We start from the raw sequence: 27999 nt of genomic DNA, 5'->3' as shown, positions 1-27999 counted from the left end.
TGAGAAATGTACAATCCACAAACTCTGAAAGTTATGATTCGTTGCTTGCTTTTTATCTTTTTAGTGGTTCCTTTTAGTCCTATATTGACAAACAGCTTCTAAACTACTGGCAACTGGTCTAAAAATACAATTAATCCAACAGTAATTACTAAATGAGTAGAGATTATATTCTGAACTCCAGTAAAATGACCTGTATATTTGCACCACCCTCATAAATATGATGTGCCTGAGGCTCTTTACATTTATTATAGTGGCGTAATTCTCATGTCCACATGATGTTTGTTGCTGAGAATGTATTGTCATATTTGTAGCTGAGTGTGGATCGTGATGTGACAGTATGAGGACTGACTGGCTGTAGTGTTGGACGGGGGAGGCGCTTCTGTGCTCTTTAAGCTTATGTTTTCCCAATAGAAAATTTCCTGTTGTCATACGCACCATAGATACGCGCGCGCGCTCATCTCCATCACGGCGAAGTGCGTGGAGTTGTCAAATTTTACGGAATATTTCCGAAATATCAGATTGTTTACGTGATAGAGATAGCCTACATTCTGCCATCAAGTGAATGTGTAACCAGTGTATAATTTCAGAGGACAATGTTTTGTGTTTGAGGTAAGTTGAGTCTGTTCTTTGGTTCAGAGGAACACGAGTAATCTTGTTAAACAGAGTCTACGCTGATGTTGACGCAACAGTGTAGTATGTCGCTTTTGTAATGTTTATGTCTTTAAATCTCGGAATGTAACGTATTTACAAGTGTGTTTGTCCGACTCAAATGTTATGCGTTTTATGCTTCTAATGAAAGAAAAAGAAAATGCGCAAAGTGAAGATAAACAGTTCGCGTGCGTGGAGCTAGCCTAGTTGTAATTTTGCGCGATGTTTTTGCCATGTTCTCAACGATGATTCAATCATTTTCCGTCACTAGAGTTTGAACTACACTTAGTCTCTTTCAAATTGAGCAGCCAACTGAGTCGCCGTCGTATCAGTAGATATTTAGTAATATTTCTCATTCAAATGCTTTTTTTGAAAATGTGTCATGGATGCCATTGATGGAACAGGTTGCTGTGCTTGACTGAGTCAGACACGAAGCGCTCAATGCAACAAAATACGATCTACACTCATTCACTGGCATTAACCTCTTCCTTTCACCTCAGTGTTGTTGACTTACATATTATAATATTATTATCGCTAAGGTTTTGCCAGCTTTCTTTAATGAATTGTTTTTCAACTATCATGTTGTTCACTCTTAACAAATAGCCTAACTGCACTCCACTAACTCGCAGTTTTTACACCTGGATAAAATCGAAAAAATTATATACAAAAATTTAATTTTACATGTCCAAATAAATATTTTACAACTCAAATTCCTTGTAGGCTCTAAAAGCTATATCTGGTCCAAGTGTGTTCTGTTTTATTGGTACTTTAAATCAAACTATATTGTGTAAAATTAATATTAATTTCAGTAATTTGGAGATTCAGTACATTATGTATCAGTCACCCTGCTGTATGGATATCGGCATGGGTATCGGTCATTGAAAAACCTATATTTGTCGACCACTTAAATAATAATTGGTCGACCATAATAATTAGAAATACACAGAAATGTAAAAATGAACAGCGTGCAATATAGTATTGTATTTTCTTTTATGATTCTCTAAGAAACCCCGTTATTTAAGGAGAAACAGGACTGATAGACCTATTAGGCAGATTGTCAATTTTATCTGCAGCATATTCAAATTTAAATCTTTAAAATATTTGCATCTAAAGTGTCACTAAATCTTTATGTTGGAACCACTTGTTGATTGAGCATGGATTGTTTCATTAGGCCATTGACAAGATTAAGCTGGTAGAGTAAACACGGCTCAGGTTTAGTTTCCTGTTTTCCACATTTGGTGTGGAAGAAGGGCTGCCATTTTGGGGCTCGAGTTTCTCAGCAGGTGTCTCTCATTCCCATTAATGCTTGCGGAGGTGGAATCAGACTCTGGGAGTATTTCCACACACAGCATCCGAGACCTGCGGCACTGAATCCGAGATGTGCACTAGTGTTGGCAGATCCAAAGTCACACACTGAGTGATGAGTGCCTGTATGTGTGTGTATGAGGTTGACATAGCAGCCCATTACTGTCATGCCATGAATATCTGTTCACGCCACTCCACAGGTGGGGAAAATGATTTACTGCATTTGTAGCAAAATTGCTTGGCGCCCAATGGAAAATACATTAATTTAAGATTGAGTGGTTGCTTCTAATTTACCTGTAATGTACAGGGGGATGGATTTTTAGTCCCTTTTGTTTTCATAGACATTGTGTTTTGATAAAAAAAATACAAGAAGCAGACATTTATCTTTGAAGAAATAGTTGCAATTAATTTGCTAGTGTTGCTCTCATGTCATTCCAAACCTGTATGACTTTCTTTCAACCATGGACAACAAAAGAAGATATCTTGTAGCTTTTTTTCCCCATACATTTTTGTCTCATTACCCGAACCACTGCAGAGTGACTTTCATATTGAGTCATATGAATATCTTTTATATAGATCGTTTGTTCTTTTTTTGAAGCTTGACATCCATCGCCTGGTCATTTTCTTTTTTTTATTGTATCGTTTTTCAAAATCTTTTCTATGGTGTTATACAGAAGACTTGGAATGAAAGATTTGGAATGACATTTTCATATTCCTACAACTATATGCTTTATGTTTAGAAGCAATGCATTCAGCAAAAAGTAATGCAAATACAGCAAAAAGAGCAGGCCTATGTTCCTTCATTTCCTCTCTTTCTTCTCTTCCCACTTCTCTACTCACTCACTTGTATAAATAGCTGTTATAGTCAGCAGTGAGGCCTTTGAATCTATCAGCACTTTGGGTTGCTGAGGTTCATCTTTGCTCTTATATCAAGCCTTTATTCCTCAACACCTACAGTAGTCATGGGTTACGGCACCAGAAATTAATCTTTTAAAAAACCTTCCGCTTCCCCTCCACAATAGTTCTTAAAGGGGTCCTATTATGCTAATTAACAAGTTCATAATTTTGTTCATGGGGTAATATGTTTACATAATTTAACTTTAAAAAAAACTTGTTATTTTTCTTACAATTTACATTGTTGTCGCACCTTTTTTCACGTGCTGCTTTGCTTTAGTTTTGGTTTCTTTGTGATTGGTCTACTGCTTAGATCGTGTGTTGGAAATGTAACGCCCCTTACCATAACCAGCGAGTATCAGCTCTGAAGGCTTCCTGAGGTTGCTGTAAACACTACTGTAATGGTGTCAGTTTGGGAATATCAGTTCGAGTCTGTGTTCAATAATGAACGTCAAGAAGAACAAGATGAACCCAAACCACCTTCGCATGCACTACTTGTGCAGGACGTTTCACAGTGGTAATTCTTTATTTTATACATCTTTTAGATAACGGTGTCATTTATAACATCTGACCTGCATCAAACTGCATGGTTCAGAAAGCAGAAAAAATGTTGAGAACAACAATAGGTTGTGGTTTTATACTGGTGAGGAATAGTGTTAAGAATACATTTTAACCTGTTTCCTCAGTTCATCCGCCTAAGGCAAGCCAAAAATAGGGGGTTTAGATTCGGGGTGGAAAAATATTGTCTCTTAGACATTGTGACAACTCGCTACTAATGCAACCCAACCAGGAATTATTTAAATGAGAAATATTGAGATGTGTACATTCCTGTAAGAAAACTCAAGGCTACAATCGAGGCATTTCGGGGAGTTCAGAAACAGTGTTTACTGATAGAGAATAACTCCCTTTGGAGTGACTTTGTGCTTTGTTACATTGCAGACCTCTATCATGCTCAAACAGCAACATAAATAAAAAATAAAAAAGCACAATAGTCAAATATGCACCAATGACATTCGTTCACAAGATAAGCAAGAACAAATGACGTGATGACATCTGAACTGACATTCCAGACTGCAAAATAGTATCTGCCCAGATCCGGGTCACATCTGGGACATGCGGATTCAACGCTTACCAGATGTGAGCCGGATCTGGACCGACACTATGTTGCTGTTTGGGATGACTATGATGCCATATTTGATTCGAAAGCTACAATTTAGCCAAGAACACTTAGTCACAATGACACTGCCTGCCCTTTTGTGTTAACAAGCCCATAAGCTGTGAAGAAGAGTTTGTGCGGAACCACACGTGGCATCCGAACTCAGTGATTTCAGTGTGAGAATTGAGTGACAGCCAGAGAGAGATTGTGTGCCCCGTTTGAAAGGATGGTAGAGACTGTAGATGTTATTGCGATCAGAGTCCCTTGAGAATGGCAGGCGGGCTGTTTTTCATTGATGTAGAGGAAGGCTCAGGGAGACAGCCAGCACAAACTGGGGCAGATGGGTTTTATTAATGCAAACACAGTATAGCAGACTACTGGGCGCAAGGGCACTGCCATAAATTGCTGGTCCTTTTGCCACTGTGCATTTCAGGAATACTGTCAATTTAATGCAATTAATTAATACAATATTTATTTATTATAATTATTAGATCATAATCATAATTAAAAAAACTATTAAAATAATAATTAAAATATATCAAATAAAAATAAGGCATTAATAATATCTATATATTATTAATATAACATTGTCAATTCTATTAAACTCAAATAAATAAAATATATGGTGAAACGCATATAGAAGTGGCCACATGATGCTATAAAGCTCTGAAAAACGGTGGGGAACTACCACACCACAGCTGCTGTTTGCACAGACATCAGATGTAATTCTAGTTTAACATGATTGGTTTGATATTTGTGGCATACTATTAAGGGCCAGTCCACTGCAAATAATATGAATGTTATAGAGCCCTCAGGGATGATGCAGCACACAAGACATAAGTAGACCGTCTGCCCTTCAATAAAACATGTTGATGTCTGAAAGGTAGGCTGTAAAAACAGATGCTCTACACTCAGTAGTTTGTCATGCCTGCCAGCGACTCGAGCACAAGAAATCGGAGGATGCAGATTAAAGCGCACCTGGAATCCACAGGGGCTTCTGAGGGCCAAAATTGAAGACTGAATGATTGTGTTACCTGAGAACATGATCGTTGGGTCCTTCAGCTGTGTGCTTCAGTCATATTTTCAGAAGACAAAGAGTTTTTTCAGCCATGCCTTTACTCCGATCACAATGAAATGTTTGTTGGTTAAACCCCCTAGGCATGCTAGAAATGTACTAGTTCTAGTGCATTTTGAAGTCATTTTAGTGTGTGATAGGGACATTGATTTTAAGCAAGTCTTTTAGCTCAGGATGTAAAAATGCATGCATCAATCTGACAAAGAAAGTTCAGTGCATCAATTATAATGATACTTAATTATAATGATCAAATTATAGTAATACTCTGCGTTCATTAATGGATGATTCTTCAATTAGGAGCACGTTTGACAAGAAATCTTGAAAAATGTATGTTAAATTAAATGTTAAAACATTGATTGCATATCCCTGAATAAAGAACTGATCATGGCCTTAGATCAACCTTAAAGAAGATTTTGGTGTAATGTAATGGGAATAAAAACAAATTCTCTGAGGCAAAAAAGTTGGATAACCTTGGACTTGCTATCACAACACAGGCAGTTAATTAACTTTGGCTTAAAAAAAAAAGAAGAAAACGAGATTCTTATTTAACCTCGATTGAGAGTCGTGTTTAAAGCTATTGTAAAATACATACCTGTCACCTCGTTACAGTAGTAGTACTGCACCAAGCATGCTTTCCATTGCATGTGTGATTCTTGGCAACCTTTCTGCTATTTGTTATCAATAAATTATTACATTTTTGTTGCTGTGTGTTTATTTTATGAGATCTTGCCAGGCACAGTATGCGCAACATGTGGTAACCTTTTTATAAAGGCAGTAAGTCCACGAAGCTGTGGATTGCAGTGATTCTCCGCTTCGTGCCTAACAATGCCCTTCAGCTTTTATAAAATCACTGTAAACCACAACTTCTTGGGGCTTATTGATTCATTAGATGTCTGCAAAGCAAAATAATTTATTCAGATTGAACCAAACCATGACCAAATTTAAAGTTTCATAATGTATGGCTTTTTTTTTAGTAAAGAATTGTTATTCAGTCGAATCGTTGTCAGTTTTACAACTCCAAACTCCAAAAGGTATTTTTCCTCTAGAATACTGAGTCACTTGGCTGCCCTCTTGTTCTGTGCGATACATCAAGCGTACTGTCAGACAGTGTATTCGCGTATAACAGGTTTCGAGCCTTGTTCTTGGTTTGATTAATAAGGGTCCTCCAGGCTCCAGTAAACACTTGCTCCGTCTGGCCCCCACACTCTCAAGCACAGCTCAAGGGACGCGAGTCTGACAGAAGGGCACATCTGCTGGGTACATACAGCAATTACGTCCATTAAACCAGCATTCAGCCATGCTAATGTTGTTTTACCATCGTCGAAGAAGCTTCAGTCATCGACACTTGTAAAGCACCTCTCTGGACTCTTAAAATGCCTTCAAATTAAAATGGACATATGACGCTTTGACACTTTTTTAGTATCACCTGACCTCCAAAGCGAGCTGTAACAATACTAAAATGTGACGTGTGAACACTGCAGATCACTGATTGGTCAGGGAGAATCGTCACTACCAGCATCATTGGATTTGCAACACAAGACACCAATCCCACTAGATATAAATAGTCGGCAACAGTCACCCCCAGTATCATTTGTTCACACAACTTTTTTTAAACAACTTGCTTTAACCGACTGTTTGTTTGTGTTTGTGTCGTGTTTACGATGATGTCACGGCAGTATAGGCGGGGCAACTATAATGATCAGTCTATAATCCCATCCACTTTAAAGCAGTAATAAACTGCAGTGGAAAAGCAAACCGAGCCGCGTCGTACCACGCAGTAGAAAAGCGCCTAAACAGTACTTGTTTCCATGGGACAGTGTTCTATGGCCTCATTTATAAGGACGTGCGTACAATGATCCTGAATGTGAATGTATGTCGATTTCTGAAATGTTCCTAAAAACGAACCATAAAATGTCCAAATGCAAAAAAAAAAATCCTAAACGCATCCCATTGTATAAATCACAGTTCTTGAATCTTAAATTCAAAAATGTGAGCAAGCGCCTCAATTTCACCTACATGCTTTTCAGTTGGCGTACACATAAGAACATTTGGTAACGCTTCCTTTTACAGTCCTGTTACCCATGTACTTACTATGTACTTATAATTATAATTACTGGGTAATAACTAGGTACTAACCCTGAACCTACCCCTAACCCATGTACTTACCTTATATTAGCCAGTACTTTCTAGGTAAGTACACTGTAAGCACACGTTAAGTACTGTACTGTAAAAGGAAGCGTTACCGAACATTTTCATATCATAATTTTTGCCTTTATACATCTAGATGTTCCTTACTTATGATGTAATCTGATCATATGTTCTTTTTATTAACGACTAACCAGAAGGTTGTAGGTTCATAACCCACAATGGACATACGATGTATACATTTTTTTGCGTGTGCAAGGCACTTGTTCCAGAGGTTGCACTACTTGTTATTCCAAACCAACTGACTTGTGTTGCTCTCGGTTTGTTTTAGGTGCACCCAACGGTCTGTATGATCTCATCATTCACTTTGAGATGACCACGGAGAACTGAAAGACATCCTGGCGCCACCTCAAGGTTTCTATTTCTCTGTCTCCTTTCTCCGCTCCTCTATGGGTTCCCGAAGTCAGGGGTTCTTCCACCACCAAGACCACCATCACCACCACCATCACCGCAGTTCAGTGGTGCCCACGGCTGTCCCCCGACTGGTGCCCGAGACCAGCAGCCTGTTGGGGGGCATCGCCCAGATCACTCCTTCCCTGTTCCTTGCTCGGGGGAATGTGGCATCCAACCGCAGCCTCCTCCTGTCCAAAGGGATTACCTGTGTGGTGAACGCCACCATCGAGCTGCCCAACTTCAACTGGCCGCACATGGAGTATGTGAAAGTGCCACTGGCCGACATGCCTCATTCGCCGATCTCGCTTTATTTTGACAGTGTGGCTGATAAGATCCACAGCGTGGGCCGCAAACGGGGAGCCGTCCTGGTGCACTGCGCGGCTGGGGTGAGCCGCTCCGCCTCACTCTGTTTGGCGTACCTCATGAAGTACCACAGAGTTTCCCTGGCCGAAGCTCACGCCTGGGTCAAGGCCCGCCGACCCGTCATTCGTCCTAATGGAGGGTTCTGGCGACAACTCATTGAGTACGAGAGGAAACTGTTTGGAAGGAACTCTGTGAAAATGATCCAGACACCATACGGTGTCATTCCTGACGTGTACGAGAGGGACCGCAGGAACTTGGCACCTTTCTGGGGCTTGTGAAGAGGGGTTTGGACTTTGGTTCAAGCGTAGAGGACAGGTCCGATAACCCATCTTTGACTCCATTGTCTTCCGGGCTCTTTCCGTACGTCCACGTGTCCCTTCTGTCAGAGTATAAAGCGAGACGGTAGTGCTTATGTCCATAACTGGACTATGAGGTCAGGAATGATAAATCATCCTTGAATGCTGAAATGAATCTTGGCGATGATAATGGTTTTTGGAGCACTTTGGGAACCAAGTGCAGTGCTAAGAATCAGAAATTCAAGACTTACAAAACTTAATATTCTGAGGATGTTGTTTCACTTTTGGCTGTTGTCTTTGTTGAAGCAGCAGTCTGATCTTGATAACTGGTAGCATTTGCAAATAATATATATACATATATATTAAAACAATATTATATTCCAAGGTGTATTTAAACGTGTGCAGAAAAAAAAGTAAACAAAAAAAATATAAAAGTTTTGGAAGGTTTTGTGAAGAGTTAGCTAAAAGAAGCTAAAATGTTTAACACATTTGTAAACTATTTGTGTATATTAAAGGAAAATTTAATGAACATACCATAAACCATGTGTTGGGATTTGTAACATCATTGCGAATGCAAAACAGTTGCGTTTTGAAAGTAATATTTTCAATGAATCATTTTTGGTCAATTTGGTCTTTTTGCAATTCTACTCAGTTTTAAATTTTTAACTCAAGATGTTTCTTTCAAATGTTTTCTGCAGTGAAGCAGTAATTATAACCGGAGGACATCAGTCACAGAACTCCTAGCAAAGACTTTACTAATTCATGTAAAAAAAAAACAGAATTCATGTAAAAGAGTTCAGATTTAATTAGTGTGATAAAATAAATAAAGGGTGTAACATTTTAATGCATTCCTTGTGCTTTTTTCAGGGTTCGTTTACTGTTTTTTTTTTTTTTACTTGTTCTTTTGAACACTTTTTAATATTTACATCTTTAATGTGTACAAATTACAGCAATGCTACATAGTTTTACTTGTTGATAAAGTAATATATCCCTACTGTATACTGTACATGACTGATTAACTGGCTGTTGTTAAATGGATGGCAGGCACCTAAATGGTTACCTAAATTGTTAAATGTATTTTTCAGAAGTAATTTGAGACAAATCTATCTAATAGATGTATGTATGTATGTGTGTGTATGGCATAACTTCATGTGTAAAGCCACAGATCACTTTTGGGTCAAAATGAACACGAGTGCAAAAGGTTCTAAACTAAAACAATTTAGTTTAAATGTTATATCTAAAAAAATAAAAAAATAAAATTGTAACAAAAATCTGAAAAAATAAATGGTGTATTTTTAGTCTTAAAGGGGTCATATAATGCCATTTTCATACAAGTTAAGTTGATTCTTTAGGGTCTAAATGAAAAGTTTGTAATATACTTTAATTAAAAATTCTCATTAGTATCGTAAGAAAACACTCATTTTACCTGGTCAGACACAACTCAGCACGCCGTTTAAGTTCATGTGTCTTTAAATGATAATGACTGTTTTGACACAACACACGTGGAGTGTTGCCTTGACAACAGTTGAGGGTATATTTTGGAGAGAGAATGGCAGCGGGAGTCTCTGAGGACACATCTGTGCAACCGTATGCAATATTTTTTTCCCCAGGATGGTAGGGGAAAGTACCGCCTTTTTCGCCTCTGATTGGCTAGAAGGGCTATCCTCCGATTAGTTATTTGATTTGGGTTAGTGTGTGTGTGTGTGATGGGTAGGTTTAGGGGTCGAGTTAGTGTGTGTGTGTGATGGGTAGGTTTAGGGGTCGGGTTAGTGTGTGTGTGTGTGTGATGGGTAGGTTTAGAGGTTGTGTGTGTATATGTGTAACTTCTCATCTGAATTGATGACGTTTCACGGCCAAATCAAATAACCAATCGGAGGAGAGCCCTTCTAGCCAATCAGAGGCGAAAAAGGCAGTACCTTCGCCTACCATCCTGGGAAAAAAAATATCGCCAACCGTATCAATTTGAACCGGAGTCGGACCCGGAACAAGATGACGGCCTTGAAGAAGTTAGACAATTAAGGCTCGAACAGGACGTTTCTGAATGGTTGGCTAACGTGTCACTTTGATCTATCTTTGTATGTACTGGCAGGGTAGAGATACGAACGCTATGTGTTTACTGATGTATACGTACACAGTTTGTAATAACACAATAACCATAACGCGTTGTTCATTAAACGTGGGATTATGAATTATATTAAGAACGTCGTACATGGAAAACATGCCGTAATGTACCCTGAGTGTAAACCTTTCCGCATTCATCGTGAAGCGTGCAAGCGATTTGCAAAGATTAATATAAAGGTTAATAAAACTTAACACTCACTTCTTCTGGAGCTGCAGCAGGGACATGAATAGTTGGTACCAATTCTTTTTTCAGGAGCAGCTTAGCAAAACCAGATTTATACCCTCGTTTATAAAGCAGTCTGGTGAGATATGATTCGCGCAAACATGAAAGCATTGACTTTGATCGTGGGAAATATTCCCTTCGTAAACAAAACTCAGCCACTGCGTCTTCAGCGGTTCGGATTTAGGAACATCAAAATGACTGCTGTGTTCGCTATTACACCCAAGAACAGAACACCACAATCGCTTAGACGCCATTCTGCTCCAGCGTATCAACAATGACGGACTATGGTGACAGCTCACTCAGGGCGGGTCTGTGTGGAAACGCTGCTGTCAATCAACAATCGTGGGAGGGGCGTCCGATCTAGTGACGTCACAAGATCGAACGGCTCAATTTGAGGCAGGGGAAAACATATAAGGAGATTAAAAAAAAAAACACTGGATGGATTTTTATCATTACTAGTGCAATGCCCGTGCAAAATCAGTTTTTGTGTATTTTTAGTAATTGTTGGTTTGGTATGTTTGAGTTGCTTAATAGCCTAGGCTACTATTACACAGGAGCCTAAACTCTGAGAAAACGATAACGTTAAGCGCACCAGAATAAAATATAATATTCAGAATTAAACAGTGTAGCTGACTTACAGATTCAGTTAAATCAGTACTTTTTCATAAATGAATCGCTACTTTTTCAAAAATGAATCACTACTTTTTCGAAAAGAATCAATACTTTTTTCAAAAAAAAAGAATCACTACTTTTTCAAAAAAGAATCGCGACTTTTTCAAAAATGAACCGATACTTTTTCAAAAGTGAATCGATACTTTTCCAAAACGAATCGCTACTTTTTCAAAAGTGAATCGCTACTTTTTCAAAAGTGAATCGCTACTTTTTCAAAAAGAATCGCTACTTTTTCAAAAATGAATCGCTACTTTTTCAAAAAGAATCACTACTTTTTCAAAAAGAATCGCTACTTTTTCAAAAATGAATCGCTACTTTTTCATAGTTCTATACATAGTTTTTCATAGTTCTATACATAGTTTTTAAACTATGTATAGTTATATTGTAATAAACGTATAATTACATTGTATAATATGTATAATTACATTGTAATAAATGTATAATAAGACTGTAACAAATGTATAATTAAATTTTTTTACACTACTTTTTTCAAAAAGAATCGCTACTTTTTCAAAAAGAATCACTAGTTTTTTTAAAAGAATCACCACTTTTTTTAAAAATCGTTACTTTTTCAAAAAGAATCGCTACTTTAAATAAAAAAAAGAATCGCTATTTTTTCAAGAATCACTACTTTTTCAAAAAGAATCGCTACTTTTTTCAAAAAGAATGTAACAAAATAACAATGTAACAAATGTATAATAACACTAATAAAATTTATAATTACATTGGAATAAATGTATAATAACACTGTAATGTATAATTACATTGTAAAAAAACATATTATTACATTGTAATAAATGTATAATAAGACTGTAACAAATGTATCATTTAATTTTTTACACTACTTTTTTCAAAAAGAATCACTACTTTTTTCAAAAAGAATAATGTAACAAAATAATAATGTAACAATAACACTGTAAAAAATGTATAATTACATTGTAATAAACGTATAATTACATTGTAATAAATGTATAAATAGACTAACAAATGTATAATTACATTTTTTACGCTACTTTTTTCAAAAAGAATCGCTACTTTTTCAAAAAGAATCGCTACTTTTCAAAAACAATCGCTACTTTTCAAAAAGAATCGCTACTTTTCAAAAACAATCGCTACTTTTTTCAAAAAGAATCGCTACTTTTTCAAAAGTGAATCGCTACTTTTTCAAAAAGAATCGCTACTTTTTCAAAAATGAATCGCTACTTTTTCAAAAAGAATCAATACTTTTTTCAAAAAAAGAATTGCTACTTTTTCAAAAAAGAATAGCTACTTTTTCAAAAAAGAATCGCTACTTTTTCAAAAATGAACCGATACTTTTTCAAAAGTGAATCGATACTTTTCCAAAACGAATCGCTTTTTTTTTCAAAAAAGAATCGCTACTTTTTCATAGTTCTATACATAGTTTTTCATAGTTCTATACATAGTTTTTAAACTATGTATAGTTATATTGTAATAAACGTATAATTACATTGTATAATATGTATAATTACATTGTAATAAATGTATAATAAGACTGTAACAAATGTATAATTAAATTTTTTTACACTACTTTTTTCAAAAAGAATCGCTACTTTTTCAAAAAGAATCACTAGTTTTTTTTAAAGAATCACCACTTTTTTTAAAAATCGTTACTTTTTCAAAAAGAATCGCTACTTTAAATAAAAAAAAGAATCGCTATTTTTTCAAGAATCACTACTTTTTCAAAAAGAATCGCTACTTTTTTCAAAAAGAATGTAACAAAATAACAATGTAACAAATGTATAATAACACTGTAATAAAATTTATAATTACATTGGAATAAACGTATAATAACACTGTAATGTATAATTACATTGTAAAAAAACATATTATTACATTGTAATAAATGTATAATAAGACTGTAACAAATGTATCATTTAATTTTTTACACTACATTTTTCAAAAAGAATCACTACTTTTTTCAAAAAGAATAATGTAACAAAATAATAATGTAACAATAACACTGTAAAAAATTTATAATTACATTGTAATAAACGTATAATTACATTGTAATAAATGTATAAATAGACTAACAAATGTATAATTACATTTTTTACGCTACTTTTTTCAAAAAGAATCGCTACTTTTTCAAAAAGAATCGCTACTTTTCAAAAACAATCGCTACTTTTCAAAAAGAATCGCTACTTTTCAAAAACAATCGCTACTTTTTTCAAAAAGAATCGCTACTTTTTCAAAAAGAATTGCTACTTTTCAAAAACAATCGCTACTTTTTCAAAAAGAATCACTTTTTTTTCAAAAACAATCACTACTTTTTTCAAAAAGAATCGCTACTTTTTCAAAAAGAATCACTACTTTTTTCAAAAAGAATAATGTAACAAAATAATAAAGTAACAAATGAATAAAAAGACTAATAAATGTATAATTACATTTATTAGTATAATTACATGCATAATAACACTGTAATGTGTAATTACATTGTAATAAACATATAATTACATTGTAATAAATGTATAATAACATTGTAAAAAATGTATAAGACTGTAACAAATGAATTAAAAAATTTTACACTACTTTTTTCAAAAATCGCTACTTTTCCAAAAAGAATCGCTACTCTTTCCAAAAAGAATCGCTACTTTTTTCAAAAAGAATCGCTACTTTTTCAAAAAGAATAATGTAACAAAATAATAATGTAACAAATGTATAACACTAATAAATGTATAATTACATTGTAATAAACGTATAATAACACTGCAATGTATAATTACGTTGTAATAAATGTATAATTACATTGTAATAAATTTATAATAAGACTGTAACAAATGAATTTATTTTTTTACACTACTTTTTCCAAAAAGAATCGCTACTTTTTCAAAAAGAATCGCTACATTTTTCAAAAAGAAACGCTACTTTTTTCAAAAAGAATCGTTACTTTAAAAAAAAAAAAAGAATCGCTACTTTTTCAAAAAGCATCGCCACTTTTTTCAAAAAGAATATTGTAACAAAATAATAATGTAACAAATGTATAATAACACTGTAATAAATGTATAATTACATTGTAATAAATGTATAATAAGACTAACAAATGTATAATAACACTGTAATAAATGTATAATTACATTGTAATAAATGTATAATAACACTGTAATAAATGTATAATTACATTGTAATAAATGTATAATAACACTGTAATAAATGTATAATTACATTGTAATAAATGTATAATAAGACTAACAAATGTATAATAACAATGTAATAAATGTATAATTACATTGTAATAAACGTATAATTACATTGTAATAAATGTATAATAACAATGTAATAAATGTATAATTACATTGTAAAAACTTTATAAGACTGTAACAAATGTATAATTACTTTTTTACACTACTTTTTTCATAAAGAATCGGTACTTTTTCAAAAAGAATAATGTAACAAAATAATAAAGTAACAAATGTATGATAGCACTGTAATAAACGTGTAATAACACTGTAATGTATAATTACGTTGTAATAAACGTATAAGAATCGCTACTTTTTAAAAAAGAATCGCTACTTTAAAAAAATAAGAATCGCTACTTTTCAAAAAGAATCGCTACTTTTAAAAAGAATGTAACAAAATAATAATGTAACAAATGTATAATAACACTGTAATAAATGTATCATTACATTGTAATAAACGTATAATTACATTGTAATAAATGTATAATAACACTGTAATAAATGTATAATAACACTGTAATAAACTTATAATTACATTGTAATGTATAATAACACTGTAATAAATATATAATTACATTGTAATAAATGTATAATAAGACTAACAAATGTATAATAACACTGTAATAAATGTATAATTACATTGTAATGTATAATTACGTTGTAATAAACGTATAACGTATAATTACATTGTAATAAATTTATAATAAGACTGTAACAAATAAATTTATTTTTTACACTACTTTTTCCCAAAAGAATCGGTACTTTTTATAAATCGCTATTTTTTCAAAAAGATTCGCTACTTTTTCAAAAATGAATACTGTAACAAAATAATAATGTAACAAATGTATAATAACACTGTAATAAATGTATAATTACATTGTAATAAATGTATGACTAACAAATGTATAATAACACTGTAATAAATGTATAATTACATTGTAATAACCGTATAATTACATTGTAATAAATGTATAATAACACTGTAATAAATGTATAATTACATTGTAATAAATGTATAATAACACTGTAATAAATGTATAAATACATTGTAATAAACATAATTACATATACATTTATTACAATGTAATTATGTTTATTACAATGTATTTATACATTTATTACAGTGTTATTATACATTTATTACAATGTAATTATACGTTTATTACAATGTAATTATACATTTATTACAGTGTTATTATACATTTGTTAGTCTTATTATACATTTATTACGAATAAGACTAACAAATGTATAATAACACTGTAATAAATGTATAATTACATTGTAATAAACGTATAATTACATTGTAATAAATGTATAATAACAATGTAATAAATGTATAATTATATTGTAAAAACTTTATAAGACTGTAACAAATGTATAATTACTTTACACTACTTTTTTCATAAAGAATCGGTACTTTTTCAAAAAGAATAATGTAACAAAATAGTAATAAACGTATAACGTATAATTACATTGTAATAAATTTATAATAAGACTGTAACAAATAAATTTATTTTTTACACTACTTTTTCCCAAAAGCTACTTTTTAAAAAATCGCTATTTTTTCAAAAAGATTCGCTACTTTTTCAAAAATGAATATTGTAACAAAATAATAATGTAACAAATGTATAATAACACTAATAAATGTATAATTACATTGTAATAAATGTATAAGACTAACAAATGTATAATAACACTGTAATAAATGTATAATTACATTGTAATAAACATATAATTACATTGTAATAAATGTATAATAACACTGTAATAAATGTATAATAACAATGTAATAAATGTATAATTACATTGTAAAAACTTTATAAGACTGTAACAAATGTATAATCACTTTACACTACTTTTTTCATAAAGAATCGGTACTTTTTCAAAAAGAATAATGTAACAAAATAATAAAGTAACAAATGTATGATAACACTAATGTATAATTACGTTGAAATAAACGTATAAGAATCGCTACTTTTTTTAAAAATCGCTACTTTTTCAAAAATTGCTACTTTTCAAAAAGAATGTAACAAAATAATAATGTAACAAATGTATAATAACACTGTAATAAATGTATCATTACATTGTAATAAACGTATAATTACATTGTAATAAATGTATAACACTGTAATAAATTAATTACAATGTTATAAACGTATAACTACATTGTAATAAATGTATAATAAGACTAACAAATGTATAATTAATTTTTTTACACTACTTTTTCAAAAAGAATCGCTACTTTAAAAAAAAGAATGTAACAAAATAATAATGTAACAAATTTATAATTACATTGTAATAAAGTATAATAACACTGTAATGTATATTTACATTGTAAGAAACAATTACATTGTAATAAATGTATAATTAAAGCTGCAAGCAGCGATGAAAGGGCCCTCACACCCGTGCCACCGCCACCCGGTGGCTTTAGGAAGACAGAGCACGGTGGGCAGTATGTAAATATAGGGGGAATATGTTAAAGTAATTTGCCCCACCCAATTCTGAAACCCACATCACATGTACATTTTCACCACTTCTGAAGTGTGTGCAAAGTTTCATTAGTTTTCGAGCATGTTTAAGCCGGAGGACTATGTCAAAGTCATTTATTTTTATCACACTTCCTGCTACCAGCAGGTGGCGCTATTACAATAATCTAATATGAGGATGGTCATGTGTTCAGGACAGGACTCTTATCACACATGTGAAGTTTGGGGCAGATCGGACATTGTATGCCTGAGTTACTGCAGGCTGTCTGTGGTTGCCTAGCAACATCGGAACTGCATCATTTACACAGAAGTTATCTGATGATGCATATTTCACCCAGAGGCTGAAATTGGATTTGCACATCTACATTTTTGTCAGGCCGCCGAGGTCACATCCTTCGACGAAAACTCTAGATCTTCGCAATTTAACGTCGCAAAGGCCTTAAGATTAGACTGACAAAATATTATGTGGATCTGATTTAATCTCTAGGAGGAGTTCGTTAAAGTACAACATCAGGAAATTACGAAAAATGCACAAAATCTAGGAGGAAGTTCAAAATAGCTCACTTCCTGTTGTGTTTAGGGCTATGCTCCAAGAGACTTTTTTGTAGGTATTGGGTCATTACATGTATGTACCAAATTTCATACCTGTACGTGAAACGTAGAGCCGGGGCAAAATCTGGGGGCAATAATTTACCGAATTTGCCCCACCCAATTTTGAAAACCATATCACACGTAAATTTTCACCACTTCTGAAGCGTGTGCAAAGTTTCATGAGTTTTTGAGCATGTTTAGGCCCTCTAAAAAGCGATTCTTTTAAGAGAAGAAGAATAATAATAAACAGAGCAAAAACAATAGGGTCCTCTCACCATCGGTGCTCGGGCCCTAATAACACTGTAAACAATGTATAATTACATTGTAATAAATGTATAACAACCTTGAAAAGAATCGCTACATTTCTCGAAAAGAATCGCTACTTTTTTTACTTCAGAAGTAAACGGTGTAGCTGACTTAATGTTTAGCTGACAGAATGTTTATTTTTAAACCACAACTTCAATGTGTACTTCTTTTACATATATATTTAACGATATATTTTTCATTTCTAATCCAAACAACGTCAAACTCGGCACTGCACTTACTCGTGCCCGTAGCGAGACACCCGTCAAGTTTGAAATCCATCGGACTAACGGTTCGAGAGATATTCGATTAACAGACAGACAGACAGACAGACGTTCCTGTAATTTATAGATAGATATGATGGTTGTGTACAGGCACTGCCAAAACACATTTCAGTACAATCAACTTGAAAAGTGCATGTACCATGACCCCTTTAACACAAAGTTTATTTTTCGTAAAAAACAAGCTATGAATAAAAAAAATAAATGATGTACCACCTCCGGGTCAAAACGGAGCCAAATGCAATAAGAGGCTGTTTACTGAAAGGTTCTTTGGGGAACCCACATTTTTTTCTTCAATGGCATTTCTGCAAAAATGTACTTTTAGAATCTTTATTTTTAAGTGTGTAGGAGCATGGAACAGAATTTTATTTCACCTCGTGTAGTATGTATAATATCTGGATTAACAGAGCAAAAAAGTCTCAATAAATCTAATCCCCATTGTTCAGCGAAGACTAGGTGGATAAAGGTTACAAATACAGAACATCATCCACTCTGTACTTTGACAGCCTGTCAAAACAGCATCAACATGGTGGGAAAAAAAATAAATTGAAAGAAATCACTGTTTTTTTGTATGCACAGACTGGGACTAAATCTTACTGTATTTTTACAATGTTACAAATTCAAAGTCTTGTATCCTTGGAAACTGTTGCCAAGGTAATATTGCTGTGAATGGCAGCTACCAGCGCTGTGTGAGGGACGTGTCACTAGCTGGCCCTGATACAGATGAAGAAACGAAGAGTAATCACTCTAATGTGCGACAGAAATTTCACATTTGTATTCAATACTAACATTCAAAGATTTTAATTTGCCCTTACTGGCTTCAAGTATTAACAGAAATACAGACATAAAAGGACACACAAGATAATTTTAGTAGAAAAAGCTCATAAATTAAGAAGAATTAATGAGTTGAACTTGATTCATGATACAATGACAATAAAGACCATTAAAAGACCATTAAGACCTCAGTAAAACGCTAACAATGACCATCGTGTACACACAAAGCCATTTAATCTATTTTGTATCCTCATCAATTCATTAATAGTGCCTCAATGAAAAGAAATGAATTCATTATGAAAGTTTAGGGTCATTCTGCTTGAGTTGGAAGAAGAGGGAAAAGGCTTGACTTTGTACTTCTTACATCCCCAGACTTTTGAATTTCCTTCAAAGTGTCACACAACAAAGTCCTTTAAAAGCGTCACATCTAAATTCAGAACACTAAACATCAAAACATTTCAGAACAGCTCCCAGGCTTGATGCTTTAGAAAAGATTCTCAGAAACTCACAAGCGTTCAAGGACCGTTTCCAGACCCACTACAAAAGTGACTTGTGTTCCAGCACAATTATAACAGAAAACAATGACACACAAAAGAAAATACCCATGTCTAAATGTTTCTCTCTTATTTCAGTAATATCTGCTACACGTTTTTGATGCTTTCCAATGTTCTCCCTTTATTGTTTTATGGATTTTATATTACAAGTCTAATATTCATAACATGCAGAACAGCTCTGCAGTATTTACTTCGCATGGTAGAGAAATCAACAGCAAAGAATCAACCAACCAGACACATCTGTACATGACCGAGTCAGATCCAAAAAGGTAAAGACAAAGACACATTTACAATATTTTAAATAGCTATTATTCAGTAGTACATCTCATCTGATCTTCCTACAGACAATGGCAGATCTAGATCTAGTTGCGTCCTAATTTCAAATGGCGAGAGCTGTACCGGTTGAAAGGCAAACAGCGTTAAACAGTTAAAGTGACTCCCATGATCCTTCAGGCAGCGGCTCAGGGTTCTAGAGCAGGTCGGGCAGGATGAGACCCGGCGGTTTGGGTTCCACGCAGTTGATCCAGAAGTTAGCGCAGCTGGCGTGGTACTGGTGACCTCCGTACATGAGCTTGAAGTTGTCCGTCTCAGAATTAAAGGCCTGCAGAGGATTTGTGCAAGAAAAGGTGAGAAAAATTATTTTATAAAATAAAGTCCAACTAAATGATAGGGACAGGTTGGGGTTGATCTACTGGGATTTTGGCCTGGTTTCACAGAAAAGGCTTAGATTAAGCCAGGAATAGGCCTTATTTCAATTAGGGCATTTAAGTAGCTTTTATAAACGTGTCTTAGAAAAAAATGTGTCAGTGCCAATGTTTTGTCTCAAGATGCACACCAGTAATGTTTTTAAGATATGTCAGTGCAATTTGCTTTCAGTTAAAACAGTTCAAACATGGATTTTAGTCCAGGACTAGGTTTAACCTTGTCTGTGAAACCGGGGGATAACGTTTTTAAGGTGGGTTTAAAAGAATGTTCCAGGTTCAATACAAATTAAGCTTTTTTTTTAATACAATATATATTGGTATCATGTCGGTTATCTAACCTATTTTTACATTTAGATTAGCATTGCGGTCATCTAACATCGAATTAAAAACACTAAATTAATAACACTAACACTGTTTAATGCAATACATTTTTCATACAGTACATTTGATGTTTTGATGTCTAAGGGCACGTTTACATGTCAACGGTACACTAACGAATGTCTTCGCATTTGTTTACACCAATGTCAAAACAATCCCTGTTCTCACAGATCCGCGAAAACGACTAAAAACGCTGTATTCTGCTGCCAGGCCAGTAGTTGGCGATGTCAGTTTGTAGAGAAACACTACGAGCCTATAGACCGAAACATGTCACATGCGACACAGTTTTCACAAATTCGGATTTTTATAGTTTAAATGGAGACGATAATGGTATGGTTTTCAAAAACTTGCACTTTGAATCCCATTTTCAAAAGTTTGCGTTTTCAGGCCCCCAAAACGCTGTTGTCGTGTAAATGAACGCCAAAATCCCTTTTCAGTTGAAAATAGTGTAGTGTAAATGACCCCTAAATTCACTTGTCCCAATTTAAACAATTGATATATAGAATTTTTTTTTTAGGCAATATAGCGGAGAATATTTATATCAGTTATTTATCAGTTTTCGCCTATAACAAGAAGACATCACTTATCTGTATTGGCCAGAATTTGAATAAACTTGACCATTACACTTATTACTATAAGACTAGTAATATTCATTTACTAACCTTCTCTGATATAATACAATATTTCAACTTCTGGTCACAGTGTTTAGTGGCTTTACATGGTCATGACAGGAGTTGAGCTCATAGCCAGGGTTATTATCATTACCTAATGCCTCGTTTCGAGCCATTAAAGCATAAACTTATTTTATTTCAAGTAATGTTTATTTCAGCTTATTTCTTATATTCATTTAGTTCATGCAACATTTCTCATATTAATTTAGTTCATGTATTAAAATTAAGTATTAATAACTAAAACTTAAACTATAGACGTATTTAAAAAACAAACAAAAAAAACGAATACAAATGACGCGCAACAATTTCCAAAATAAAAATCGAATTTAAAAATATGAAACTATAATAGTATGAATGATACTAAAATAACACTGTCTGCCCATAATGTACATTACTGCATGGAAGAATTCATACAAGCAACTTAACAAATATGACCTATTTATGCTGTGGTTCGTTTCTAAAGTGACGGGTCAAAATGACCTCGTGGAAACTCAATCACAGATGCTGCCGATTAGAGCTCAAACTGTACTGAACCCAGAAAAACCCTTCCAACTTGTCAACAAGCACTACATTCAACCTGCGTCTCTAAACTACATGTTAGACATTGAACTAGTCATATAGTATCTGACTGCAGGGTGGCATATCACCACACTTCATAAAAGAGACAAGAGCCCAACGGTGTACTGACAATTTGTAGGATCAATAAAGAAAAAGAAGTGCGCAATCCTCCTACATATGCTCTATATATAGAGAGGCGAAACAAGAACCCAGTGAACTTCACTCAATATATCGATGCGAAGCGTGCGAGTGTGCTTTCATTCTGAAAGTCACAGCTGTAGTTGTGCATTTGTGATAAGGCAGTTATGCAGAATGAAGCTCCTGATGTTGGAAGGAGAAATGACTCATGTTGTGAATCATGCCCTCCCACACTGATACTATGCATGCACACGCGCGCGCACACACACACAAACAAACAAGTTCTCCTATATTCTCTTGTAAAACAATATTGTCCTACTCCTGTTTAAAGGATGTTTGTTAAAAAGCTAAAGAAAAATCAAGAGGGGGGATCTTGATATTGGTCTCTTGTGTCAATTTGTTTCTACTTGTGTACATTCCTGTTACAGATGTTCTAAAAAAGAGCACTTGTGACTCTCTCTCACAGTTGTGCCTTTATTTCTTCTAATTCCAACTTTATATCTCATAATGTGACTTCAAATATAACAACTGCAACTTTCTCAATTGCAACAGAATATCACGGTGTGACTCACAAATGACACTATTTCTAGTAATTGCGACTATCGCAAAAGACACTAATAATTGTAATTGCGACTAGATCGCAAATGACACTCATAATTGCAACATTATTTCTCAAAATTGCAACCTTATTTCTTGCAATTACGACCTTATTTCTCATAATTGCGATAATATCTAGCAAAAGACACAATTGCGACCTTATTTCTCACAAAAGCGACTATCTCGCAAAAGACACACTCATAATTGTGACCTTATTTCTTGCAATTACAACTTATTTCTCATAATTGTAACTATTTCTCGTTATTGAGAATTTATATCTGTTTGACTATATCTAGCAAATTACACTATTTCTCGTAACTGCAACTTCATTTCTCATAACTGCGTCAATATCTCGCAAATAAAAATATTTATCATAATTGTGAATATTTCTCGCAACTGACTTCATATCTCCCAAATCACACTATTTCTAATAATTTCGACTTTTTTTGTAATTGCAACTATTTCTCACAGTGTGACTTTATATCACACAAATGACACTCTCATAATTGCAGAATAAAATTTCTTGTAATTGCAACTATATCTCATAGTGTGATTGCATTGCCTTGTTATAAAACAGTATTAAATTATAAAATATTATTTTATACTATTATTAAATACTATTTCAAGGTCACTAATCAAACATACATGCATATATATATATATATATATATATACACTCACCGGCCACTTTATTAGGTACACCTGTCCAACTGCTCGTTAACACTTAATTTCTAAGCAGCCAATCACATGGCGGCAACTCAGTGCATTTAGGCATGTAGACATGGTCAAGACAATCTCCTGCAGTTCAAACCGAGCATCAGTATGGGGAAGAAAGTTGATTTGAGTGACTTTGAACGTGGCATGATTGTTGGTGCCAGAAGGGCTGGTCTGAGTATTTCAGAAACTGCTAATCTACTGGGATTTTCACGCACAACCATCTCTAGGGTTTACAGAGAATGGTCCGAAAAAGAAAAAAACATCCAGTGAGCGGCAGTTCTGTGGGCGGAAATGCCTTGTTGATGCCAGAGGTCAGAGGAGAATGGCCAGACTGGTTCGAGCTGATAGAAGGGCAACAGTGACTGAAATAACCACTCGTTACAACCGAGGTATGCAGCAAAGCATTTGTGAAGCCACAACACGCACAACCTTGAGGCGGATGGGCTACAACAGCAGAAGACTCCACCGGGTACCACTCATCTCCACTACAAATAGGAAAAAGAGGCTACAATTTGCAAGAGCTCACCAAAATTGAACAGTTGAAGACTGGAAAAATGTTGCCTGGTCTGATGAGTCTCGATTTCTGTTGAGACATTCAGATGTTAGAGTCAGAATTTGGCGTAAACAGAATGAGAACATGGAACCATCATGCCTTGTTACCACTGTGCAGGCTGGTGGTGGTGGTGTAATGGTGTGGGGGATGTTTTCCTGGCACACTTTAGGCCCCTTAGTGCCAATTGGGCATCGTTTAAATGCCACGGCCTACCTGAGCATTGTTTCTGACCATGTCCATCCCTTTATGGCCACCATGTACCCATCCTCTGATGGCTACTTCCACCATGTCACAAAGCTCTAATCATTTCAAATTGGTTTCTTGAACATGACAATGAGTTCACTGTACTAAAATGGCCTCCACAGTCACCAGATCTCAACCCAATAGAGCATCTTTGGGATGTGGTGGAACGGGAGATTCGCATCATGGATGTGCAGCCGACAAATCTGCGGCAACTGTGTGATGCCATCATGTCAATATGGACCAAACTCCCTGAGGAATGCTTCCAGCACCTGGTTGAATCTATGCCACGAAGAATTGAGGCAGTTCTGAAGGCAAAAGGGGGTCCAACCCGTTACTAGCATGGGGTACCTAATAAAGTGGCCGGTGAGTGTATATATATATATATATGTGTATATATTAGGGCTGTCAAACGATTAATCACGATTAATCGCATCCAAAATAAAAGTTTGTGTTTACATACTATATGTGTGTGTACTGTGTATAATTATTTTGTATATAAATGCACACATGTATATATTTAAGTAAAATATGTTATTTATATAAAATATACATTATATATAGGCTACATTCAGTCTATATACAGTATATACATGCAAATATTTCTTAAATACACATGCATGTGTGGGTATTTATGTATTAAAAATAATTATACACAGTACACACACATTATGTAAACACAAACTTTTATTTTGGATGCGATTAATCGCGATTAATCGTTTGACAGCCCTATATATATATGCATAGTCAAAGATAAATGATATAGCATCTGTCGGTCTTTCTGATGCACTTGCTCATCTCTGTACTAGGAAAAGAAAGGCAGAAAGTGAGAGAGAGAATGTACGTGTCTGAGTGGACATCTGAACAATGCTGTGTGATGAACGGCTGATCCCGCGGTGTATATACGTGTGTATGTGTCTGTGGTGCACAGAGGGACGGCAGCTGCTGCACAAGCGCACTCTCTCCTCTCAGATGAACAGGTGGCTCAGAATCACTGAAAAGGTCATCCTAATTCAACCGACCTTGTTTAGCTGGCGGAAAGGTTAATGACTATCTGATTGCAAACAGTGCATCCTACCTGCAAAGATGACAACCCTTCTTACAACAAAGTCTGAAGGACAGTGAGGGACACTTCAGCTTTAACCTACATTCACTAAAGTGAAGCTTTGAGAAAAACTGAAATATTTACCCTTAATTTGGAGCGACTGTCTTTTGTCAGTGCCTGCAAGTAGCATAAACAAGTCAGCATCAGCGTTAGTATAGAGCTTTTTTCTTCTCTTTTTGTTTGGTTAATGAGCAAAACTAGAACACCAGAGAGCCCACAGTGGAAGAAGGGTGTCCATTTAAAGGCGGAAGCTTGTTGCAAATTAGCTACAGTGCAAGACAAGAAAGGGCAACTGTGAGTAACTAGAGTTCCTAAGTATCATCAAAGATAGCTTTGTACCATTAATAGGGGTTGTGCTGAGCACCGGAAATGCATATACAACCATTTTCTAAAATGTTTTAGGGTGCTTTCACACTTGGTTCGATTGCCTGGTCTGAACCGGAGTTTGATTGCTCCCCCTCCCCCTGCCGGACGGTGTTCAGATTATATTATTAGAGTCCGACCCGCGGTGCGTTTGCCTCAAAGCAGCGTCCCGTTGCTCGGGAATGACGGCACAGGAGAAGACGGCAAAATTAATAGCGTTGCTCACCTCGCTTTTATATTTTTGTTTTTGAACCATTGTTTTTTTTCCCCCAAAGCTTCGGTACGTAACGCCACTTGCGTCTATCTGCTGCAAATGTACTGCAAATGCTCTAAAAGCGCTGAAGGAGAGCAGAAATGATACATTCTCTCTGCTTGCAGTACGCCAGTCACGCTCTACAGGAAAGTGAGTGAAACAAACACACATTCTTATGATTATCAAATCATACGTCATTAATAGCGGTTCACTTTGGTACGTTTCGCTCCTGATATGAACGCAATTGTTCTGAGTTCACATGAACCGGTTTGCAGGTGCGCACCGGAGTTCGGAAGACCACGTTCACATCATCCAATCGAACTGAACTCTGATGTCAATTGAACCCAAAAGTGCTAGTGTGAAAGCACCCTTAGGGTGTAAAAAAACATTTAGTCCTGGTCCGATTAGCATTCAGATTGGCATTTTTATCACCGAACCAAAAGATACCGCACCTAAAGGCATAGGGATATGTTCACAACCTGATTGGTTGGCTTTTATGATGTGTGCTGGGATATATGCGCTCGTTGTATGTGCGTAGCCTGCATGTTATGGTATCTTGACCAGCTGAGAACTCGAGAAGAGCTTATAAAATGTGTAAAGGAGTCAAAACAGCGGCAGGAATCTCTCCGTCACACACACAAATGAAGATCCGCTGCGAGGGGTTCTGATGCCTGTACCGAACTATGATGATGGGCAAACTTGCGACTATGACGAGAAGAAAACCGATATGTGTGAGCATTCGGTCCTTTTTAGGGTCTAATCTTCCTGTTTTTGGTTTGTTTACATGTATTTGGATCATGTTGCATTCATATATCAGTCGAACCGCACCAGAGTCCGTTTGGAAGCAGACCGAGACCCATCTTTTCAGGGGTCTTGGTCTGTTTGTTTGGTGCGCACCAGGATTCGGATGGCAGCGTTCACACTTATACAAATGAACCGCACTAACAGAGGAACCGCACCAGGGTTCGTTTTAATCGAACCAAACATGCCAAGTGTGAACACACCCTTAAAGAAGTCTCTTATGCCCACCAAAGCTGCATTTATTTGATCAAAAATACAGTAAAAACTATACCATTGTGAAATATTACTATTTAAAATTTCCACATCACTCCAGTCTTCAGTGTCACATCACATGATCCTTCAGAAATTATTCTAATACGCCGATTTGCTGCTCAAGAAACATTTCTTATTATTATCAATGTTAAAAACAGTTGTGCTGCTTAATATTTTTGTGAAAACCATGATTTTTTTAAATCAGGATTCTTTGATGAAAGTTCAAAAGAACATTTATTTGAAATTCAAACCTTTTGTAACAATATAAATGTCTTTACTGTCATTTTGGATTAATCTAATGCATCCTTGCCAAATAAAAGTATTGATTTTTCAAAACATAAGTTAAAAATGTATTTCTTACTGTCGATGCACTATTTAATTGACCTTGACTTTTCCAAGACTGTGGCAACCATTTATAAATGCAAAACTAACAGGTTGCATGTTTTTTGGTGTGCAAGACTTCCATTTAATTAACTGCAAGGGTACTAACAAGCTTGTTTGTTTACCAACCATGTCATGGGAGGATGTTCAAAACAACTCGAGACTTCTTACATGTTTTGCTTACATGATTTTGAACTACTTTTATGTATTTTGTGAGCCGATAATGCATAATAAAAAAAAGCATAGAGGCCGAATATCTATCAAAGATCGATGAACTGCTGTTTCTGAAATCTGAAACATTCCACTCTGCCAGAATTCTTTTTACATTTGAGACAGCTCCTGTATGGCATAATGTAAAAGGTATGCTGAGATACAGCATAAATACAAACTAATGGCTTCCTATCAACAGCTACTTGTTATTGTTTTTCACATTAGGGGCAACCAGCTGTGCTACAGGTACTTGAATTTAATAACCTGGCATCTATTCTAATTTTAGCATGGATGCCCATCTCACAGAGTAAGGGTTTTTAATAGGATGCTGTATTAGCGTGACATTTAAGGCTGGAATATACACTACATGACAAATTCTGAACAGATTTAAAAACACTAGGGATCATACACTTGTCGACTTTGTTTCCCAGCTTTTCCTTGGTAACCATTTACACACTAAATGACTGAGGATCATACACTACCAGACTTTCAAATCGTTCTGAACACAACAAATTCATATTATATTCTGGACATACAGTA

The 27999-nt window shown here is 34.9% G+C and overlaps 2 protein-coding genes across 8 annotated transcripts in view; one reads left to right on the top strand and one right to left on the bottom strand.

Annotated features, from left to right (window-relative positions):
• Positions 1-339: 339 nt before the first annotated feature.
• On the top strand, positions 340-8452 carry dusp14 (dual specificity phosphatase 14). Its single transcript, XM_056243203.1, has 2 exons — positions 340-609; positions 7555-8452. The coding sequence occupies exon 2, from the start codon at positions 7673-7675 to the stop codon at positions 8315-8317; it is 645 nt and encodes a 214-aa protein (XP_056099178.1). The 5' UTR covers positions 340-609; positions 7555-7672; the 3' UTR covers positions 8318-8452.
• Positions 8453-18995: 10543 nt separating this feature from the next.
• Positions 18996-27999, bottom strand: part of synrg (synergin, gamma) — a 54169-nt gene continuing 45165 nt past the window's right edge. For 4 of the 7 annotated variants that reach the window (XM_056243243.1, XM_056243245.1, XM_056243247.1 and 1 more), the window contains 2 exons: positions 25284-25316; positions 18996-20139 (listed from right to left, as the gene is read on the bottom strand). In XM_056243243.1, coding sequence (XP_056099218.1) covers positions 20008-20139; positions 25284-25316 — 165 coding nt within the window. In that variant the 3' untranslated portion in view covers positions 18996-20007. The remainder of the gene's footprint in view (positions 20140-25283; positions 25317-27999) is intronic. The other 3 variants (XM_056243244.1, XM_056243246.1, XM_056243250.1) reach the window with 1 other exon arrangement.

The sequence above is a fragment of the Rhinichthys klamathensis genome, unplaced genomic scaffold (assembly GCF_029890125.1).
Source record: "Rhinichthys klamathensis goyatoka isolate OS25496 unplaced genomic scaffold, OSU_Roscu_1.1 h1tg000781l_1, whole genome shotgun sequence".
Classification (NCBI taxonomy): domain Eukaryota; kingdom Metazoa; phylum Chordata; class Actinopteri; order Cypriniformes; family Leuciscidae; genus Rhinichthys; species Rhinichthys klamathensis.
This window is presented reverse-complemented; position numbering and strand designations above follow the sequence as displayed.

Excerpts from the sequence above, each read along its gene's own strand:
- dusp14 (XM_056243203.1), top strand. The coding sequence starts at position 7,673 with ATGGGTTCCCGAAGTCAGGGGTTCTTCCACCACCAAGACCACCATCAC.